Source organism: Danio rerio, chromosome 15 (genome assembly GCF_049306965.1).
Source record: "Danio rerio strain Tuebingen ecotype United States chromosome 15, GRCz12tu, whole genome shotgun sequence".
NCBI classification, from domain to species: domain Eukaryota; kingdom Metazoa; phylum Chordata; class Actinopteri; order Cypriniformes; family Danionidae; genus Danio; species Danio rerio.
This window is the reverse complement of record NC_133190.1, coordinates 30,280,165-30,297,963: the sequence shown is the minus strand read 5'-3', so window position 1 is coordinate 30,297,963 and position 17,799 is coordinate 30,280,165. Positions and strand designations below refer to the sequence as shown.

The window sequence follows — 17,799 nt, the reverse complement described above, 5'->3', positions numbered from 1 at the left end:
TACAGGCAGCCCGCGCACACGTGAAGCGCCAGCTGAGACAGAGGAAATAAGTCATAATCATAATTAAAACAATCTTTAAACTAATGACTTATATTAAAAATGTTTACAGAGGTTTTGTCATTTAAAATAGCAGAGCATTAATTAAATGCATATTTTCTGTGGATGGAGTCAATCTATTTGAGGTAGCCTATTTTTATTTAAAGAAAGAAAAAACATAATTGGACAAACAGCACATGCCGGTTGTTAAAAAGGATTCGGTCAGTGTTTTTGTTTGTAATATAAATTTGTCATTTCAGTAATGTCAGGATTGATTTGATTCTGATTTTGTTTTGCTGCTGAAGCGCAGGTGCGTAAAGATGCTCTGTTAGGTTCTGTATGCTGTTCGCATGCTAAAATAAAATGCAATATTTAATGTGTCACAAAATAGGCACGTCATTTTTTTAATTAAATAATATATTTTAATATTAATCTGTTAACGGTTAACATTCGCTTAACGAGCGGCGGTAGTCTGTTGGCAAAATTAACCGAAATGAGCAGTTTCTATAGCTCTGGTGCTAAACTCAAAATATATATTTTCTTTAGTAAAAATAATAACACCTAGGTAGGCTATACATGACAGACGGCACAATCGAACTGAAACATGCTTGCTGTTTGAGCATTCTTTGCGCATTCATTGTGATTTTTGTTCTTTACTTTTTAAAATAAATTTTTTCTTTGAAATCTGCAATAGGCTACAATTGACTTCGTGGGTAAAATAATCAGCCTGTTATTAAATGCATTAACTGTATTAAATTAAAGACTTATATTTTCCTGCAGGTCTGATGCAGACTACACTAAACCGTCTGATGCCAGTTTAATGATTCCTTCTCAAATCTCACCGTGAGTGAGACGGAGAAAGTTCAAAACAAGGTCCGCTTATGCTTCAGTGTCAACACAAATTGCTCTGATAAATAAAATATTAATATATAAAATTACAGTGAAGTATTCAATTTCAAAGTAGCTTATATTCGGCTAAATAATTTTCTGTTAATGTCAATCTATACTGCGCTCGTCAGTTTTACTCGTATTAATTTAATCAATACTTTGACCACAATGGGCCAGGCTTTAAAACTATTCGCAGCACTTAAATGATTCATTTTGGAAGAAACTCAGTCTGGAGGATTGGAGAACAAACTTATGAGAATGAATAATCTTACGGAGCGGAGCACAACGCCTCTGTGCATGCAGCCGGCATGTGAATGAAAGTGCTTGATGCATCGTAGACTGGTATCTGCAGACATTTGTAAAACAGCAGCTTAAATGGAAGAAATAAGCGCATTGAGGATCTGTCCAATGTATTATTGAGGCTTTTCTAATTAAACATTTCAGGTAGGCCTACTTTGGGGGTGAAGAGCAGGATAACCCTCTCTACTCCTCCATTGCGAATGCCATCTGATACAGCGCAACATGATGTAGAAACAGCAATGAAATGAACTCCTGCTGCAGGTCAAAATGAACCCATTTAATGCAAAACTAAATGTATTTCTCCACTAATTATTTAAACTAGCAGGAACATAGTCTTGGAGAGTTTTTCCTGTTGTCTTAAATGCGACAAGCAGTTTGAATGGAGAATGAATGACAGGCGCAGCCGCAGGAAGCGCTGAACTGAACATGAATTTAACCACGTGAATATTCATCTGTGCTTCACATTAAACTGTAGAATGGTTTTAAAATACTTAGAATATAGTAGCCTACATAACAACGTTCTAGTGGCTTATAATAGGCTACCTTCATGGCTTAGTTGGCTTATAAACACACAATATAGCGCACGCGCAAGATCGGATTTGGATCGGTACCAGCTGACCGATACCCGATCCAGCAAAAATATGCGGTATCGAACCGATTTCCGATCCAAATATCGGGATCGGTGCATCCCTATGCTATACCATAAGTTTGAGAAACAATAATAATTGCCGACTCATATTAACCTTTATTTTACATCTACAGAATCGTGAGAAAATCGTGATCTTTATTTTAAGCAAAAAAAAAAAATCGCGATTCTCATTTTAGCCAGAATCCTGCAGCTCTAATGATGGGTAATGGACCCCATATGATTGTTGTTGAGTGTCTAACACTACATATTCACACAGATATCAGAGAAAGCTCAAGACAGAAAGAGACCGACAGAGCATCACCACTCTGGCCAGGCTGAGAGAGATAATCATGACGAGCAGGTAACAGATTAACTCTAACTTTATGGGTCCTATCATACTCCTGGCGCAAGACATGTTTGCCACAATGTGTTGCTGTTTTTAGACCAGCACAACTCAAATTTTTCTGTTTTACGATATGTTGTTAAATGGCAAACCTATTAGTGCCACTTTGTGGACTCATGGGTGTTTCAGTGTAAAATGGGGCTGTGTTAAGGTGCTTTATTGGCACATTGCTATAGGTTGTTTTTAATTATGTGTTTCTGGTGATGCCCGAAATTCAGATGGAGAGCAGGAAGTAAAAACTGAATAGGAGTCTTAAAGGAAAGTGTATTTTTATAAAAATTAAAAAAAAACATGCAAAAGTGAAGACCCAGGTGGTTTTAATATTACAGAATGTTTTTTCCGCCAGTCATAGGTTTTACACTGTATTAAATTCAAAATTGTAATATACACAATTTACAAGTTACAAACTAAAATTAAGTAACATTATGTCTTCGATACAGTTGAAATCAGAATTATTCCCCCCTATTTAAAATGTTAGTTAAATATTTCCTAAATGATGATTAAGAGCAAGTAAATTTTCACTGTCTGAATTTTTTTCTGGAGAGTAAAAAAGCTTTTAAGGTCGATATTAGCCCCCTTAAGCAATATATTTTCCTATAGTCTCCAGAACAAACCATCATTATACAATATCTTGCCTAATTACCCTAACCTGCCTAGTTACCCTAATTACCCTAGTGAAGCCTTTAAATGTCACTTTAAGCTGTATAGAAGTGTCTTGAAGAATATCTAGTCTAATATTATTTACTGTCATCATGACAAAGATCAAATAAATCAGTTATTAAAACTATTATGAGCAGAAATGTGTTGAAGAAAAATCTTCTGTTCTTTAAACAGAAATTGAGGAAAAAATTAACAGGGGGGGCTAATAATTCTAACTTCAACTGTAGCTGGAAAAAAAGATATGGACCGTCAGTTCACAATATATTGATTCCCAATTTCTAGGCAATATTGGTGATAATGGTCAGCAATGTTGGACCATTATTGCCTTTTTAGCTTATAAGTAGAGGACAGAATCTACTAGAATGTGAAATAAGTGAGCTAAATAAAATGTAAAAGAGTCAGTATTTTTAGTGCGTGTACTTTTTTGCTTTTATTTCTGCTGTAATAAAAAAAATCAAATTGTAGAGCAACTCAAGTTCTGTTGCCATTTTTAATTTTTACTTTAAGAGGTAGAACTGTCCGAGATGAACAAAAGCAAGTAATGCATCATTTAGATAAAAAAAATCTGATAAAAAAAAAAAATTCTTAAATGGTTAAACTCTTTTACTGTCTTTCTTTTGACAGCCCCCTGTCATTTAAAAGATTCTCAATGGTAAACGTGTTGAGTATAAAAGCCTCATTCGTTTTGTAAGGTGCGTGATGTGGCACCAGGCAAAAGTATAAATTAGCCTTAAGATTTTTTTTTTTTTTAATGGTGCATCTAACCTGTTTTTAGTACTGTTCAATTTGAATACATTTATTTTACTAATTTAGGTTTTTTTTTTTTTTTTTTTTTTTTTTTTTTTTTTTTTTTTTATATAGGTCTTTTAAATTTAATACTTATCGGTCTTAAAAAGGTCTTTAAAGTCTTAAATTTGACTAATGTCTGCAGAAATCCTGTGTCCTAGTAATTGTTGCTGTAGTAATAAACCAATTATTTAAGAGTCTTCACTTCTCTACGTTATAAATATACACTGCACAATGCACCACAGTTTACACAAACAGTATTGCAGTTTATCAGTTTACTGCTACAGTATTTAGTAGAATTCATTAACTTTGGTAGCAATTATTGTTCAATAAGGGTTATACACATTATACACTTTACTATGTGGTTCAAAAACATCTTTGTTAACAATAGTGATGCTCCGATATTGACTAAAAATAGCTTGATTGGCTAACCCCGAAAGCGCTGATCTAAAAAGCCGATCACTTGACGTAAATTACTCGCACAACTTTTTCACGCTTGCATGCACGGCGCACAGGTAAACAACAGCAGAGAGGAGCTTACGAGTTGCAACATGCGTTCCCCCGTCTTTTTCAAAGTGTCCAATATAGACATAAAGTTAGCCGTTTGCAATGTATGTCGCGATGAAACCCCTTAAATGAGCAATGACATTTTACCAGCACTAACATGATTAGGCATCTTAGAACATACAACTAAATATGCCGCGTATGAGAATCCCTCAACCAGCCGACTGTGAGTGATGCAAGACGTAAACCATACACCAGGGATAGTACGAGGTGGAAACGCATCGCATTTCAATTATGGAATTCATTTGCCTCTACGATCAACCTGTGATTATATGGAGTGCAGATGCCTGTCCAATGTCCCTGCTAAGCTTAACAGCACACTTCGACTCAAACTTCGAAAGACACAACATTGTGCTACACTGTCAGTCAGGCTTTCGACGCCTCCACAGAATGTGACCACGTGGTGAACTCCATTTAGCGGTATGTTTCAGTCACAGGGAATCCAAAGAGAGAAAAAAATGCATAACTTAAATTAACTACTAGTGCTTTTTTAAAATATACTAGTGCTTACTCATTAGACACTAGTTTATTTTATTATACTACTTATTCATTAGATCGTACTTGTATAGTTTTTATTTATTAGATACAAGTACTTATTCATTAAATAGCGCTTATTAAATGTATAGTTTTTATTTATTAGATACTAGTACTAATTTTAATAGTGACTAGCAACTATTCTGTTATTAGTAACAAACAAAAAAAAAATTCTATTGATTTCTATGGGATTTGTCATTAAGATATCAACTGTTCAGTTTTGACTAGTATGTAATCCAACTGGGACTAGGGGAAAAAAACGCAAAAGAAATTTGTCTTTAATTTTAGCAGAGACTCAACTGCATTTTCACACGTTTTTCAATTAGGGATTAGGTCTAGAGTAACCTAATAAAAATGTTTTGTTGGACAATTCACAGTAGTCAACACTATAATATTATAATTTATTTTCATTATTAAAACTAAACTATACAATTGATAAAACGCAAAACCCTTTTTAATGTTTGCTTTCCTTTTGACATCGCTAACAGTTGTAATAAGAAACATCCCAGCAGCAGTCTCATGTTAAGACACTTAAATACTTTTTGAGTTTAAAGATGATCAGCCTGTAAAGTCAAGTTTAGTGTCATAAATTAACTGGGTAAAATGCATGAGTAAAGGGGATTTGCCGCATCAACCTCTCATTTGCGCTGCATGTAGGCTGAATGATAATGTTTTAAAAATATGCAATACAAAACTTTCAACATTTGTGTTTTGAAATAAAACAGAAACAAATAAGGAGTAAAATATAATTTAAACCCCTGGTCAATTATACTTTATTGTTTGTAGCAAGAAGAGAGAAAAACAGATGAAAACCTGGCTGGGGAGATGGCATGGATTCTGTTTTTCAGAAAAGATCGTACACTGCATTGTGCAGGCGTTTATCATACAACGCAGTTCTTGTTTAGTGGAGAGAACATTAATCACTGGCAAACATTTTTCTCCAGTACCACCAGGAAATGAAGTGGCCTACATTAGTTAATTTACCTTTTATGTAAAAAATTAAGGAATGACTTGTGCCCTAAATATTAACTAGATTCTTAAAGTTTGAGAACAAACTTTGAGGCTGGCTTGTGAAAGCCTGACGGTAATAGTTTATTTAGTTTAAACAGTTTTAAAAAGTATGAAAAGATAGATAGATAGATTAGCATGTTATTACCATGATTTTAACGTGAAATAGCATGTTGTTAGCATGATTCTAGCATGAATTAGCATGTTACTAGCATGATTTTAGCATGAATTAGCATGTTGTTAGCATGATTTTAGCATGAATTAGCATGTTACTAGCATGATTTAAGCAATAATTAGCATGTTGTTAGCATGATTTTAACATGAATTAGCATGTTGTTAGCACGATTCTAGCATGAATAAGCATGTTACTAGCATGATTCTAGCATGAATTAGCATGTTACTAGCATGATTTTAGCATGAATTAGCACAATTCTAGCATGAATTAGCATGTTGTTAGCATGATTCTAGCATGAATTAGCATGTTGTTAGCATGATTCTAGCATGATTTAGCATGTTACTAGCAAGATTCTAGCATGAATTAGCATGCTACTAGCATGATTCTAGCATAAATTAGCATGTTGTTAGCATGCTTCTAGCATGAATTAGCATGTTACTAGCATGATTCTAGCATGAATTAGCATGTTGTTAGCATGATTCTAACATGAATTAGCTTGTTACTAGCTTGATTCTAGCATGAATTAGCATGTTGTTAGCATGATTCTAGCATGAATTAGCATTTCACTAGCATGATTCTAGCATGAATTAGCATGTTGTTAGCATGATTCTAGCATGAATTAGCATGATTCTAGCATGAATTAGCATGTTGTTAGCATGATTCTAGCATGAATTAGCATGTTACTAGCATGATTCTAGCATGAATTAGCATGTTGTTAGCATGATTATAGCATGAATTAGCATGTTACTAGCATGATTCTAGCATGAATTAGCATGTTGTTAGCATTATTCTAGCATGAATTAGCATGTTACTAGCATGATTCTAGCATGAATTAGCATGTTGTTAGCACGATGCTAGCATGAATTAGCATGTTGTTAGCATGATTCTAGCATGAATTAGCATGTTACTAGCATGAATCTAGCATGAATTAGCATGTTGTTAGCATGATTCTAGCATGGATTAGCATGTTAATAGCATGATTTTAGCATAAATTAGCATGATTCTAGCATGAATTAGCATGTTGTTAGCATGATTCTAGCATGAATTAGCATGTGACTAGCATGATTCTAGCATGAATTAGCATGTGACTAGCATGATTCTAGCATGAATTAGCATGTAACTAGCATGATTCTAGCATGAATTAGCATGTTGTTAGCATGATGGATGGATAGATAGATAGATAGATAGATAGATAGATAGATAGATAGATAGATAGATAGATAGATAGATAGATAGATAGATAGATAGATAGATAGATAGATAGAGACAGACAGACAGACAGACAGACAGACAGACAGACAGACAGATAGATAGATAGATAGATAGATAGATAGATAGATAGATAGATAGATAGATAGATAGATAGGTAGAGGTAGATAGATAGATAGATAGATAGGTAGAGGTAGATAGATAGATAGATAGATAGATAGATAGATAGATAGATAGATAGATAGATAGATAGATAGATGGTGTAAGAGCATGAGTCAAACAAGCCAACCCCCGCCTCTCTACGATGTTCTGATGCTGAGATATAGCTGGTGCCATATCGTTGCTAGGTTAGTCTGTTTTGTTGCTATGGAGTTGATTGACAGCTTAGACTGATGATGTATCAAAGCTTCTTGCCAGTATGAACAGTTAAACACAACCCCCATGTCTCTATCACACTGCAGCATGACAATATCAGTCTGAACCTCTTTAATTGCAGTCTATGGGACAGTTGCTAGGGTGCAGTATCTGGTTGTTAGGGTGTGGCTAGAAAGTTAAAAGGCCATCGGTGATTGGCTGCTGGCTAGACTGAGTTAAATGAGCCTAGCCATTAGTCTGTAGGACAGTCTGATGCAGAGTTATGAGCTCACAAAGTTTGATCCCATGTAAAGTCAATGAGAGTCTTTTGCAATGGAAGTCTATGGGACGGTTTCTAGGGTCCAAAAGTGGTTGCTAGGGATTGGCCAGAAAGTTTAAAGGTGATCAGTCATTGGCAGTTTGATAGTCTGAGTTAAATGAGCCCAGTTAGAAGTCTGTGTGACATTCTGATGCGGAGTTATGAGGTCACAAAGTTTGATCCAATGTTACGTCTATGGGATTTTTCCGACGGTCCCGGGACGTTTTTCGGGAAACCGAAAGTCGGATCAGTCGGAAAAGATATAGCAACTCGAGTCAGAATAGTTCTGAGGTCTGACCCAAGTTTGATGGTCATAGCTTGAATGGCCTAGGAGGAGATAGAGTTTAATTTTTTGTCTCAGAAGAAGAATAATATAGAAAAATAATAATAAGTTTAATAGGATAACAGTAGTCTGGCTTGCTACACAAGCCAGCCTAATTAAAACATCTGTATAAACGTACGTGTTTATTTCTTAACTTTTGTTAATAAAACGACACAATACTGCTTATAAATATTGTAGCTAAATATTAAATAACTTTAACTGATTAAAACCGTATAATAATAATTTAAACGTTACATTTTTAAGAACTTCTTCACAAATAGCATAAATGGCACTTTACTAATCAGTAATAATATAAATGGTAATAATTATAAGTACAAAAATATTAGCCTACTAGTAACAAGTCAGATGTTTAAAAAAACAGCATAGGTTCTCCACCTATGAAAAACTAGAAAAACTAACATGTTGACTGTATTCGGTTTAAGTGAAGACCTAATTGGGGTTATAATTTTTCTCCAGCAATACACCTTCAGACGGTGTGCTTGTAGCGCAAATGCACAGATGCTGTTTCTTGCTTCTGTTCCGCCTCCCGCATTTCTCGGAAAGCAGGTTTCTCTACATCGCGGAGCGGCGCATTCTTAACTTACTAAATATGTTGCTCCATTTCTCATCAATGTCTTCCATTTATCACTTTCTCTATTGTACCTGGCCATTTCTGGAAATGCCTCTGTGATATCTGGCTGACTAGCTGGGCTTTTGTGTTTATAAATCAGGAGTTGATTATAGGCGGCTTTTTTTTCCCCTCGCCGTCAATCGCCACTAGGTTGCATGGATCGGGACCCGTGGAGCTGCACATCGATGGATTTGCTCTTCAGTGTTTGGACTCTCAGCAGTGAATATTAAACCACACTTTAAAAAAACCTACAAAAAGCTTAATCTAAATTAATTGGTTCACCTTTCTCGGTCGGCATAAATCCAAAATATTCCCAGATTTAAAATTTTGTTTTCTAACAAGATTTATGGTTGAACCATAACGAAAGTGACCGCGCGCAATATTCCCGCTGCCGCCTGTTTTTATTATTAATCAAACAACAAAAAGGGAAAAATCCCTCACTGCTCTTGACTGAAGGACTGCTGGAGCTATAATTTAAGCATTTTCACAGTAAGAAAAAACTTTTAAGCACAGTTTGTTTCATATTTTTATTCTATTGTATTTATTTCGCTTTCATTATTTACAGGGAGGAAAATAACTGAATATATACAGTTAAAGTCAGAATTGTTAGCCCTCATGAATTAGCGACACTTTCCCTTCAATTTCTGTTTAATGGAAAAAGGTTTAATTTCAATCTATTTCTAAACATGATATATTTAATAACTTATAGCAAAGATAAAAGAAATCAGTTATTTGAAATGATGACAGTACATTTTATTTTACTAGATATTTTCAAGATACCAGTATTCAGCTTAATTGCATTCAAAGGCTTAACTAGCAAATGCACCATGGAGTGACGCGACTGACTCTTAAAGGCAATGAGAGAGGAGACTCTGATTCGTTTAATGCACGTTATGCTCAACTCCCCCAGAACTCATTAAGAGAATGAGCACAACCCTGTTAGACCATGTACCGGGGTGCAGAGCATATTTATCCATCCTTAAAATACCAAAAGTTGATTCAGACAAACCGTTAATGATTTGCGCCATGCGGTTTAGACTTTCTGCCTTGATCGTTAAGAGAGCCCATTAGCTTAACTCATTAACTAAGTGTTAATATCCAATTGACACACAATGATAGTTTAGTACAATGTTAATGTTTAGTGAGTGTTAAAGTACTGTAATTTTCATGAAGTTTCCATCAGATGTTTCAAACGCAGTTGCACTTTCTATGTTTTGACAGAGTCTTGGTGCTACTGATCAATCGCAGTCAGGCAGTCATGGAAGTGAATATATGCCCTCAACTTCCTCCGACAGTGAAGAGTGCAGCATGGAGGAAAAATTTTTGAAAGATGCTCTCTGTAGAAAGAAAGCTGATGAACTTGAAGGTGATGCTGTTGACTTGGAACATGCCATAAGTGAGGAAGATGACCAGAAGGAAGACAACAAGTCTAAAATAACAGTGAAGACATGCCAGAAAGGAGCTAAAAGAAAATGGGACAAAAGACATTACTGCATTTATTGTAAAAAACCTCAGAGTAAGATAGCACGTCACTTAGAGAGAAAGCACAATAAAGAGGAAGATGTTGCTAAGGCAGTATGCTTACCCAAAAATTCAAAGAAACGACGCTTGTTGTTGGATCAGCTTCGATATAAAGGGGACTATACCCACAATACAACCGTCTTGGAGTCGGGACAAGGGGAGTTAGTGACTTACAGACAACCTACGGAAGAAACCAGTCCACACGAGTACCTGCCCTGCAATTATTGTTATGGATTTTTTAGAAAGCATGACCTCTGGAAGCATGGGGTTTCCTGCAAAAATCGAATTGGCCTCCCTCTGGAAGAATCTGGGAAAAGAAAAAGAGTTCAAGCTGCAGCTTCTTGTCTCCTGCCAGTACAAGAAAATACAACAAAAAGATGTCGTAAAATCATCAGTAGAATGTTGCATGATGAGGTATCTCTTCAAGTAAAATCAGATGCACTTATTTGTGAGTATGGGGACAGATTGTTGGAGAAGCATGGTAGTGATCCATCTAAAGATGGTTATGTAAGTCAGAAAATGAGAGAGTTGGGGAGATTTGTGATTGCTGCAAAGAAACTAAAAGCGAAGGTGAAAAATCTTGAGGATATCCTAATTCCACCGATGTTTAAGTTAGCTGTTGATGCTGCTAAAAAGGCATCTGGCTTCACTTTATCTAAATACCGCTATGATCGTCCATCTCTTGCTCTAAAACTTGGACACTCTTTAAAAACAGTTGGTGATATCTTGATTGGTCGTTACGTAAAGGCAGAAAATGAGATAGCTGCAAACAGAGTCAGGAGCTTCCTAGGGTTAGTGAGCTCTGAGTGGAACCACTATGTCTCACATCGGGCAAGGACAAACCTAGAAGAAAACAAGTGGAACAAGAAGGAAATGATCCCCCTCACTGAAGATGTAATATTGCTTCAAAAATACTTGAAATCTGTGGAGCAAACTGCCCGAGAGAAGCTGAAAGACTGCTGTGATCCCAAAGCATACGCCATGCTAAGTGAAAGCATCCTCTCACAAATTATTCTTTTTAACCGGAGACGCCAAGGTGAGGCAGCAAAAATGCTACTTGAGACATATGAAAACAAAAACACAGAGGCCCTAAATGATGATGTCATGCAGTGCCTCTCAAAATTGGAACGTGACCTGAGTAATGACTTTACAAGAATCGTGATAAGAGGGAAAAGAGGGCGAAAGGTTCCAGTGCTGCTTACCAAAGAGATGACAAGAGCACTGGATTTTCTCATAGAGCACAGGATGCAGGAGAATGGCGTGTTGTACAACAACAAATATGTTTTTGCAAGAGCAAAATCAGATTCTCATATAAGAGGTTCGGACTGTCTCCGAAAATTTGCCAATCTTTGTGATGCAAAACATCCAGAAACGCTGACCTCAACTCAGCTGAGAAAGCACATAGCGACACTTTGTCAAATAATGAACTTAAAGGATCATGAGTTGGATCAGGTAGCGAAATTCATGGGACATGATATTCGCGTTCATCGTGAATATTATCGCCTAACAGAAAACACTATTCAGTTAGCAAAAATGAGCAAACTGCTGATGGCCATAGAGTGTGGAACATCTCTCTATAAAGGAAAATCTCTAGATGAGATTGACCTTGAATTAGAGGGTAATAACTTTTTTTTTTTTTTTTTTTTTTTTGTAGAAGCAATATACACTACATGGAAAAACTAATATTCTTTACAAATTCACGTTTAAAAATGTCTCTTGTGTTGTCCTTACAGTTGCTTTGTCCAATAAACCTAAGCAGGGGTACACTTCAGAGGAGATGTCTCCTAGACAAGGACATGATGGTATGCAAGTTATCCCATATGATATATATAATGTTTGTTTAAAAAATATCATGGATAATACCATGTTGATTTATAGCAATTTATTAAACAGTATATGTATATATGAATGCACAAAGTACATTGTGTATGCTGTATTAATCTGATGTTAATTTTCCTGTGTTACAGAGTTCTCCAAAAGCCTGAAATGTAGACGTGAGCATGAGGAGGCGTATGATTCCAACCCAGATGGTTTGCAGTTTGATTATATACTGCTTAGACCAGTGATGTCCAAACTCTGTTCTGAAGGGCCGGTGTCTTGGAAAATTTACTTCCAACCCTAATCAAACACACCTAAAGCAGCTAATCAATCTCTTACTAGGTATGCTAAAAACTTCCTAGCAGGTGTATTGAAGAAAGTTGGAGCTAAAGTCAGCAGGACACCGGCCCTCCAGAACCGACTTTTGGACACCCCTGGCTAAGACTTTCAAGCCCAGTTTCAAAGACAGGGCTTAGCTTAAGCCAAGACTAATATTAGTATTAGTCTTTTTTGTATTTCCTTATCTAACTCTGTAAAAGCAAATGTCTCCCTTTGCATTGAACTTTCATACATTCAGAGATATTGTTTGTTCACACAGCTACAATACACATCAACTAAAGTTTAAAATATGATATACCACCCCTTTAAAATGCATCAGTGCAGGATATTTTCTGTTGAGACAGTTCAAACATCCATTTTAGTCTGGGACTAGCCTTTCTTATCTGTGAAACTGGGTGTTAGAGTTCAGAAATGTATACATTTTTAGTATGCAAGTGTATATTACTCATGTGGTGTCTCTTTTCCTTACCCAGAAAGCCCTGACTCACACACAAAGAAGAAAGAAAATAAAACATCCAAGCCTGAAAGAAATGGTAAGACTATTAGCTACAGTGCATCCAGAAAGTATTGATAGCGCTTCACTTTTCCACATTTTTTTATGTTACAGCCTTATTTCAAATGCATTAAACATTTATTTCCTCAACATTCCACACACAACCCCCCATAATGACAATGCGAACAAAGAGTTTTTGAAATTGTTGCAGATTTAAGAATAGAAAAGCTGAAAAATCAGATGTACATCAGTATTCACAGGCTTTGGCATGAAGCTCTAGACTGAGCTCAAGTACATTCTGTCTCCACTGATCATTCTTGAGATGTTTCAGCAGCTTCATTGGAGTTCACCTGTGCTCAATTCAGCTGATTGGACATGATCTGAAAAGGCGTACACCTGTCTACATAAGGGCCCAGGGTTGATAGTGCATGTCAAAGCACAAACCAAGCATGAAGACAAGGGAATTGTCTGTAGACCTCCGAGACAGGAATGCCTGGAGGCACAAGGCTGGGGAAGGTAACAGAAACATTTCTGCTGCTCTGAAAGTTCCACTGAGCACAGTGGCCTCCATCATCTGTAAGTGGAAGATGTTTAACTACCAGGACCCTTCCTAGAGCTGGCCGGCATTCTAAGCGCAGTGATCGGGGGAGAAGAGACTTAGTTAGGGAGGTGATTAATAACCCGATGGTCACTCTGTCTGAGCTCCAGCGTTCTTCTGTGGAGAAAGGAGAACCTTACAGAAGGACAACCATCTGTGCAGCAATCCACCAATCAGGCATCTATATGGTAGAGCGGCCCGACGGAAGACACTCCCCGCCTGGAGTTTGCCTGAAGGCATCTGAAGGACTCTCAGAGCATCAGAAACTAAACTCTCTGCTCTGATGAGACTCAAACTGAACTCTTTGGAGTGAACGCCAGGCGTTACGTTTTGAGAACAGCAGGCAGCGCTCATCACCAGGCTAACTGCATCCCTACAGTGAAGCATGGTGGTGTTGGCATCATGCTGTGGGGATGTGTTTCAGCAGCAGGAACTGGAAGACTAGTCAGGATAGAGGGAAAGATGAATGCAGCGATGTACAGAGACCTCAGACTGGGTACCACCTTAGACTGGGGCGACGCTTCATCTCCCAGCAGGACAATGACCCAAAGCACACTGCCAAAATATCAATAAAGCGGCACAACATAACTCAGTGAATGTCCTTGAGTTGCCCAGCCAGAGCCCAGACCCAAATCTTCTTGAACATCTCTGGAGAGATCTAAAAATGCCTGTACACCGTTGCTTCCCATCCAACCTGATAGAGCTTTAAAGGTCCTGAAAAAAGGAATGGGCAACAATTCCCAAAGACAGCTGTGCAGAGCTTGTGGCATCATATTCAAGAAGACTTGAGGTTGTAATCGCTGCCAAACATGCATCAACAAAACATTGAGCAAAGGCTGTGAATACGGATGTACATTTTTGTTTTTTATTTGTAATTTACAACAATTTCAAAAACTATTTTTTTCACATTGTCATTATGGGGGATTGTGAATGTTGAGGAAATCAATGAAGTTCATCTATTTTAGAATAAGACTGTGACAAAAACGTCAATACTTTCCGGACGCACTGCATGTAGTTATTCAGATAATTGATTATCTTTTTCTATACAGATATAACTTATGATAATCTGATAATTTTCCTGTGTTACAGAGTTCTCCAGAAGCCTGAAATGTAGACGTGAGCATGAGGAGGCGTATGATTCCAACCCGGATGGTTTGCAGTTTGATTATATACTGCTTATAAATTACTGAACTCTATAAGCCCGAAAGTCTAAGTCAGTTTTTAGTTTGTATATCATGAGCTGTCTTTTCTTTTCCCAGAAAGCCCTGACTCGCACACAAAGACCACAGAAAACAGAACGTCTAAAACTGAAAGAAATGGTAAGATTGTTAGCTATGTAGATATTCAGATAATTGATGACCTTTTTTCTATACAGATTAGGGATGTCCCAATCAGGTTTGTTTTTGCGCTCGAGTCAGTCATTTGATTTTTGAGTATCTACCGAAACCTGATCTGACAATTTTATAATGCATTAAAAAAAAAGTAGAGCGAAGAAACGGATCTACGATGTTTCTTATTTTTATTTAATTCACCTTATTTTAACATTCTACAACTCTGTTAATATACAGAGCACTTCTGTGAGGTAGCTTGAACACTCAAGTAATAAATAACATCAATTCTTCACTTTTGGACTCAGGAGACCGTGAGAACAGAGAACGCATTCTGTGAAAAAATGAGATGCTGTGTTCCTGATGGTCACATGACCATCACACATTATTAACGGGAAATTATTTTAACATTACAGCATTCATGCAGGGATTTATTGTTGTCCCCCTATTTAAATATATATTACATAAACAAAAACCTTACAAATATACTTTGCACAATACACAACACTAATTTTAATATGAATTTCAGCAAACAAGCTCACTTAATGCGTTTTTGCCTTTTAAGATTTTCGTGCTAATGTTTACTTTGACCGTCTTATTTAGGGAAACTCCTGAGATAAATCTCTGAACTTTAATATTAAACCGATATAAATTGCTGCGCTTCCCACAAGTTTATTTTTATGACTTCTGGACCTTCTTGCGAGTTTAGCTCAAGTTTGCATCGATGCACCCTCTATCAACAACACATCCAGGAACTTTCATGCATTCTTTGTTCTTGCAGTCTTGAGTTTTGGAACTGAACTTTGGCAGTTGATGACTAGGACACAAGGACAATAGATCACTGAAGGAAGCATATTAAGAAATGGTCATACTCGCGCCTTCCGCTTCAAGCTGCTTCAGTGTTCTACTTGCCGACATTTACCCCTAGCGTCTCTGCAACACCGTGATGTCATGCCACACGCCTTGCTGTTTCTGTGAAGTCAAGAAAGAAGTGTAGAAGTGGAGTCCTGATCGGGAGATAACGTCTGATTCTTATAGAGTCTGAAACCACGTGATCTGATCTGGACATCCCTAATAAGGATATAACTGATAATCTGATGTTAATTTTCCTGTTACAGAGTTCTCCAGAAGCCTTAAATTTAGACATGAGCATGAGGAGGCGTATGATTCCCAACCGGATGGTTTGCAGTTTAATAGACTTTCACTTTTTACACTTTTTAGTGTTTATATATCATGAGCTGTCTCCTTTTCTTTTTTTTTTTTTTTTTTTTTTTTTTTTTTTTTCCCCCCCACCCAGAAGGCACTGACTTGCACACAAAGACCAAAGAAAGCAGAACGTCTAAGACTGAAAGAAATGGTAAGATTTGCTACCACTAATCACACAAGCTCAGTTTTGAATAACTAAGGTTCCGGTTACATTTTAGGTGATCTTTTTAACTCCTTTTAAAGTCCCTAGGATGCACACTTTATCCTCATTCTGGTTGATCTCGACTCTTTTTAATGTTTTATTGACAGCTCACATTCTTATGTAGATCATTATCTGAACTCTTCAGCATTTTGAATTATTTTGTCACTTTCCAACTAATTGATAATGCCATTAATTGACTACAAATGTCTTTATCAGTGATCTATCAATTTTATGGATTAGTTTAAGGATCCCTATGATTTTGACAGTGTACTACATCAATATTTGAATTATATGCTCAAAGCAAAAACATGAACCCTCATAGAAATTGAAATGATTGTCTCTCATTTTTACTACACAGTCACAATTTTCTAAAAGCTACGAAAGCTTCTGCTACTGATGCTTAATCTCCTACCACTGCCTCCACTGATATTACTGCTGCTACTACTACTATATTACTTCATTCTTCAATTTAGGTGTTGTTCAGTGCACATGTAAAATAATGCTATACACAAGGACTATAATAGATTTATACATAGTGCTTTTATTGTTGTTACCACTCAAGCAAAGTCATAATTGCTTAATATACATGTTTACTAATGACTGATGCCATCATGTGCTTTTCTTTTTTTTTTTTGTAGGTTCTTCCAGGCAGAACGTGCAGAAAAGGCCCTGGAGTGATGCTGAAAAAAAAGCGGTTTGGCGACAGCTTGGGACCTGCATAACACTATTGAAAGTTCCTGGGAAAGACAAATGTTTGAAGTGCCTAGAGAAAGAACCAGTGCTTCATACCAGGGGCTGGAGAGATGTCAAAAATCATGTTCACAATACAATACAATCAAAAAAGAAGAAACTGATTGATTAACTTTGTTCTTAAAAGAAGTTTTTGTGTAAACTAACCTTGATCTATCCTCTTTCCCTCTTAAATTCATTTTGATTTTCTGACTATTCTGCACAACAAACGAAACTTAAGGTTTTTTTTTTCTTCCTTAAGTTTTGTTACCTTGTCCAGCTGTGTACTTTAGAGCTGACTACACTGTTAGATGTTGGGCTTGTGAACTCCTTTTGACAGGCATTGTGTCTTTGTTAATTAAATAAAACTTTTGTTATAAATTACCATCTTCTCTGATTTCTAATTTTGGATTTGTGTTGTGGTGGTTGTCAAATAACAGGTTTTGTTTCTCAATACTTTATATCAAAGTGGATAGTTTTCTCAACTGCTAAAACTAAAAAAAAAACTGACCAAGACCATGTCTGTGGTAAGAGTTGTATTTATCATCAACGTAAACTTAACTGCAGTTTTTTTTTCTTTTGTTTTCTGTGATTTTGTAAACTCTTCAGTTGTGCAACTTTTTTAAACTCAGTGCGGCTCATATCACAGATTTTATTTCAGATAGTATTCTCTATCATAATGTAAGCAGAATAGAGAATTTTATACACATTTAGTTATGAAAATACCCTGAAAATCAACGGACTAACA

General features: G+C 36.5%; 1 protein-coding gene across 2 annotated transcripts in view; it reads left to right on the top strand.

Annotated features, from left to right (window-relative positions):
• Positions 1-17,435, top strand: part of LOC141377957 (uncharacterized) — a 29,091-nt gene extending 11,656 nt beyond the window's left edge. Inside the window, exons 9-18 of one of the 2 annotated variants that reach the window (XM_073924193.1) lie at positions 2,130-2,213; positions 10,039-11,956; positions 12,072-12,140; positions 12,306-12,368; positions 12,969-13,028; positions 14,676-14,738; positions 14,846-14,905; positions 16,033-16,095; positions 16,215-16,271; positions 16,961-17,435. In XM_073924193.1, the coding sequence (XP_073780294.1) occupies positions 2,130-2,213; positions 10,039-11,956; positions 12,072-12,140; positions 12,306-12,368; positions 12,969-13,028; positions 14,676-14,738; positions 14,846-14,905; positions 16,033-16,095; positions 16,215-16,271; positions 16,961-17,184 (2,661 nt within the window). In that variant the 3' untranslated portion in view covers positions 17,185-17,435. Of the gene's footprint in view, positions 1-2,129; positions 2,214-10,038; positions 11,957-12,071; positions 12,141-12,305; positions 12,369-12,968; positions 13,029-14,675; positions 14,739-14,845; positions 14,906-16,032; positions 16,096-16,211; positions 16,272-16,960 lie in introns of both variants that reach the window. The other variant, XM_073924192.1, reaches the window with a different exon arrangement.
• Positions 17,436-17,799: the final 364 nt, after the last annotated feature.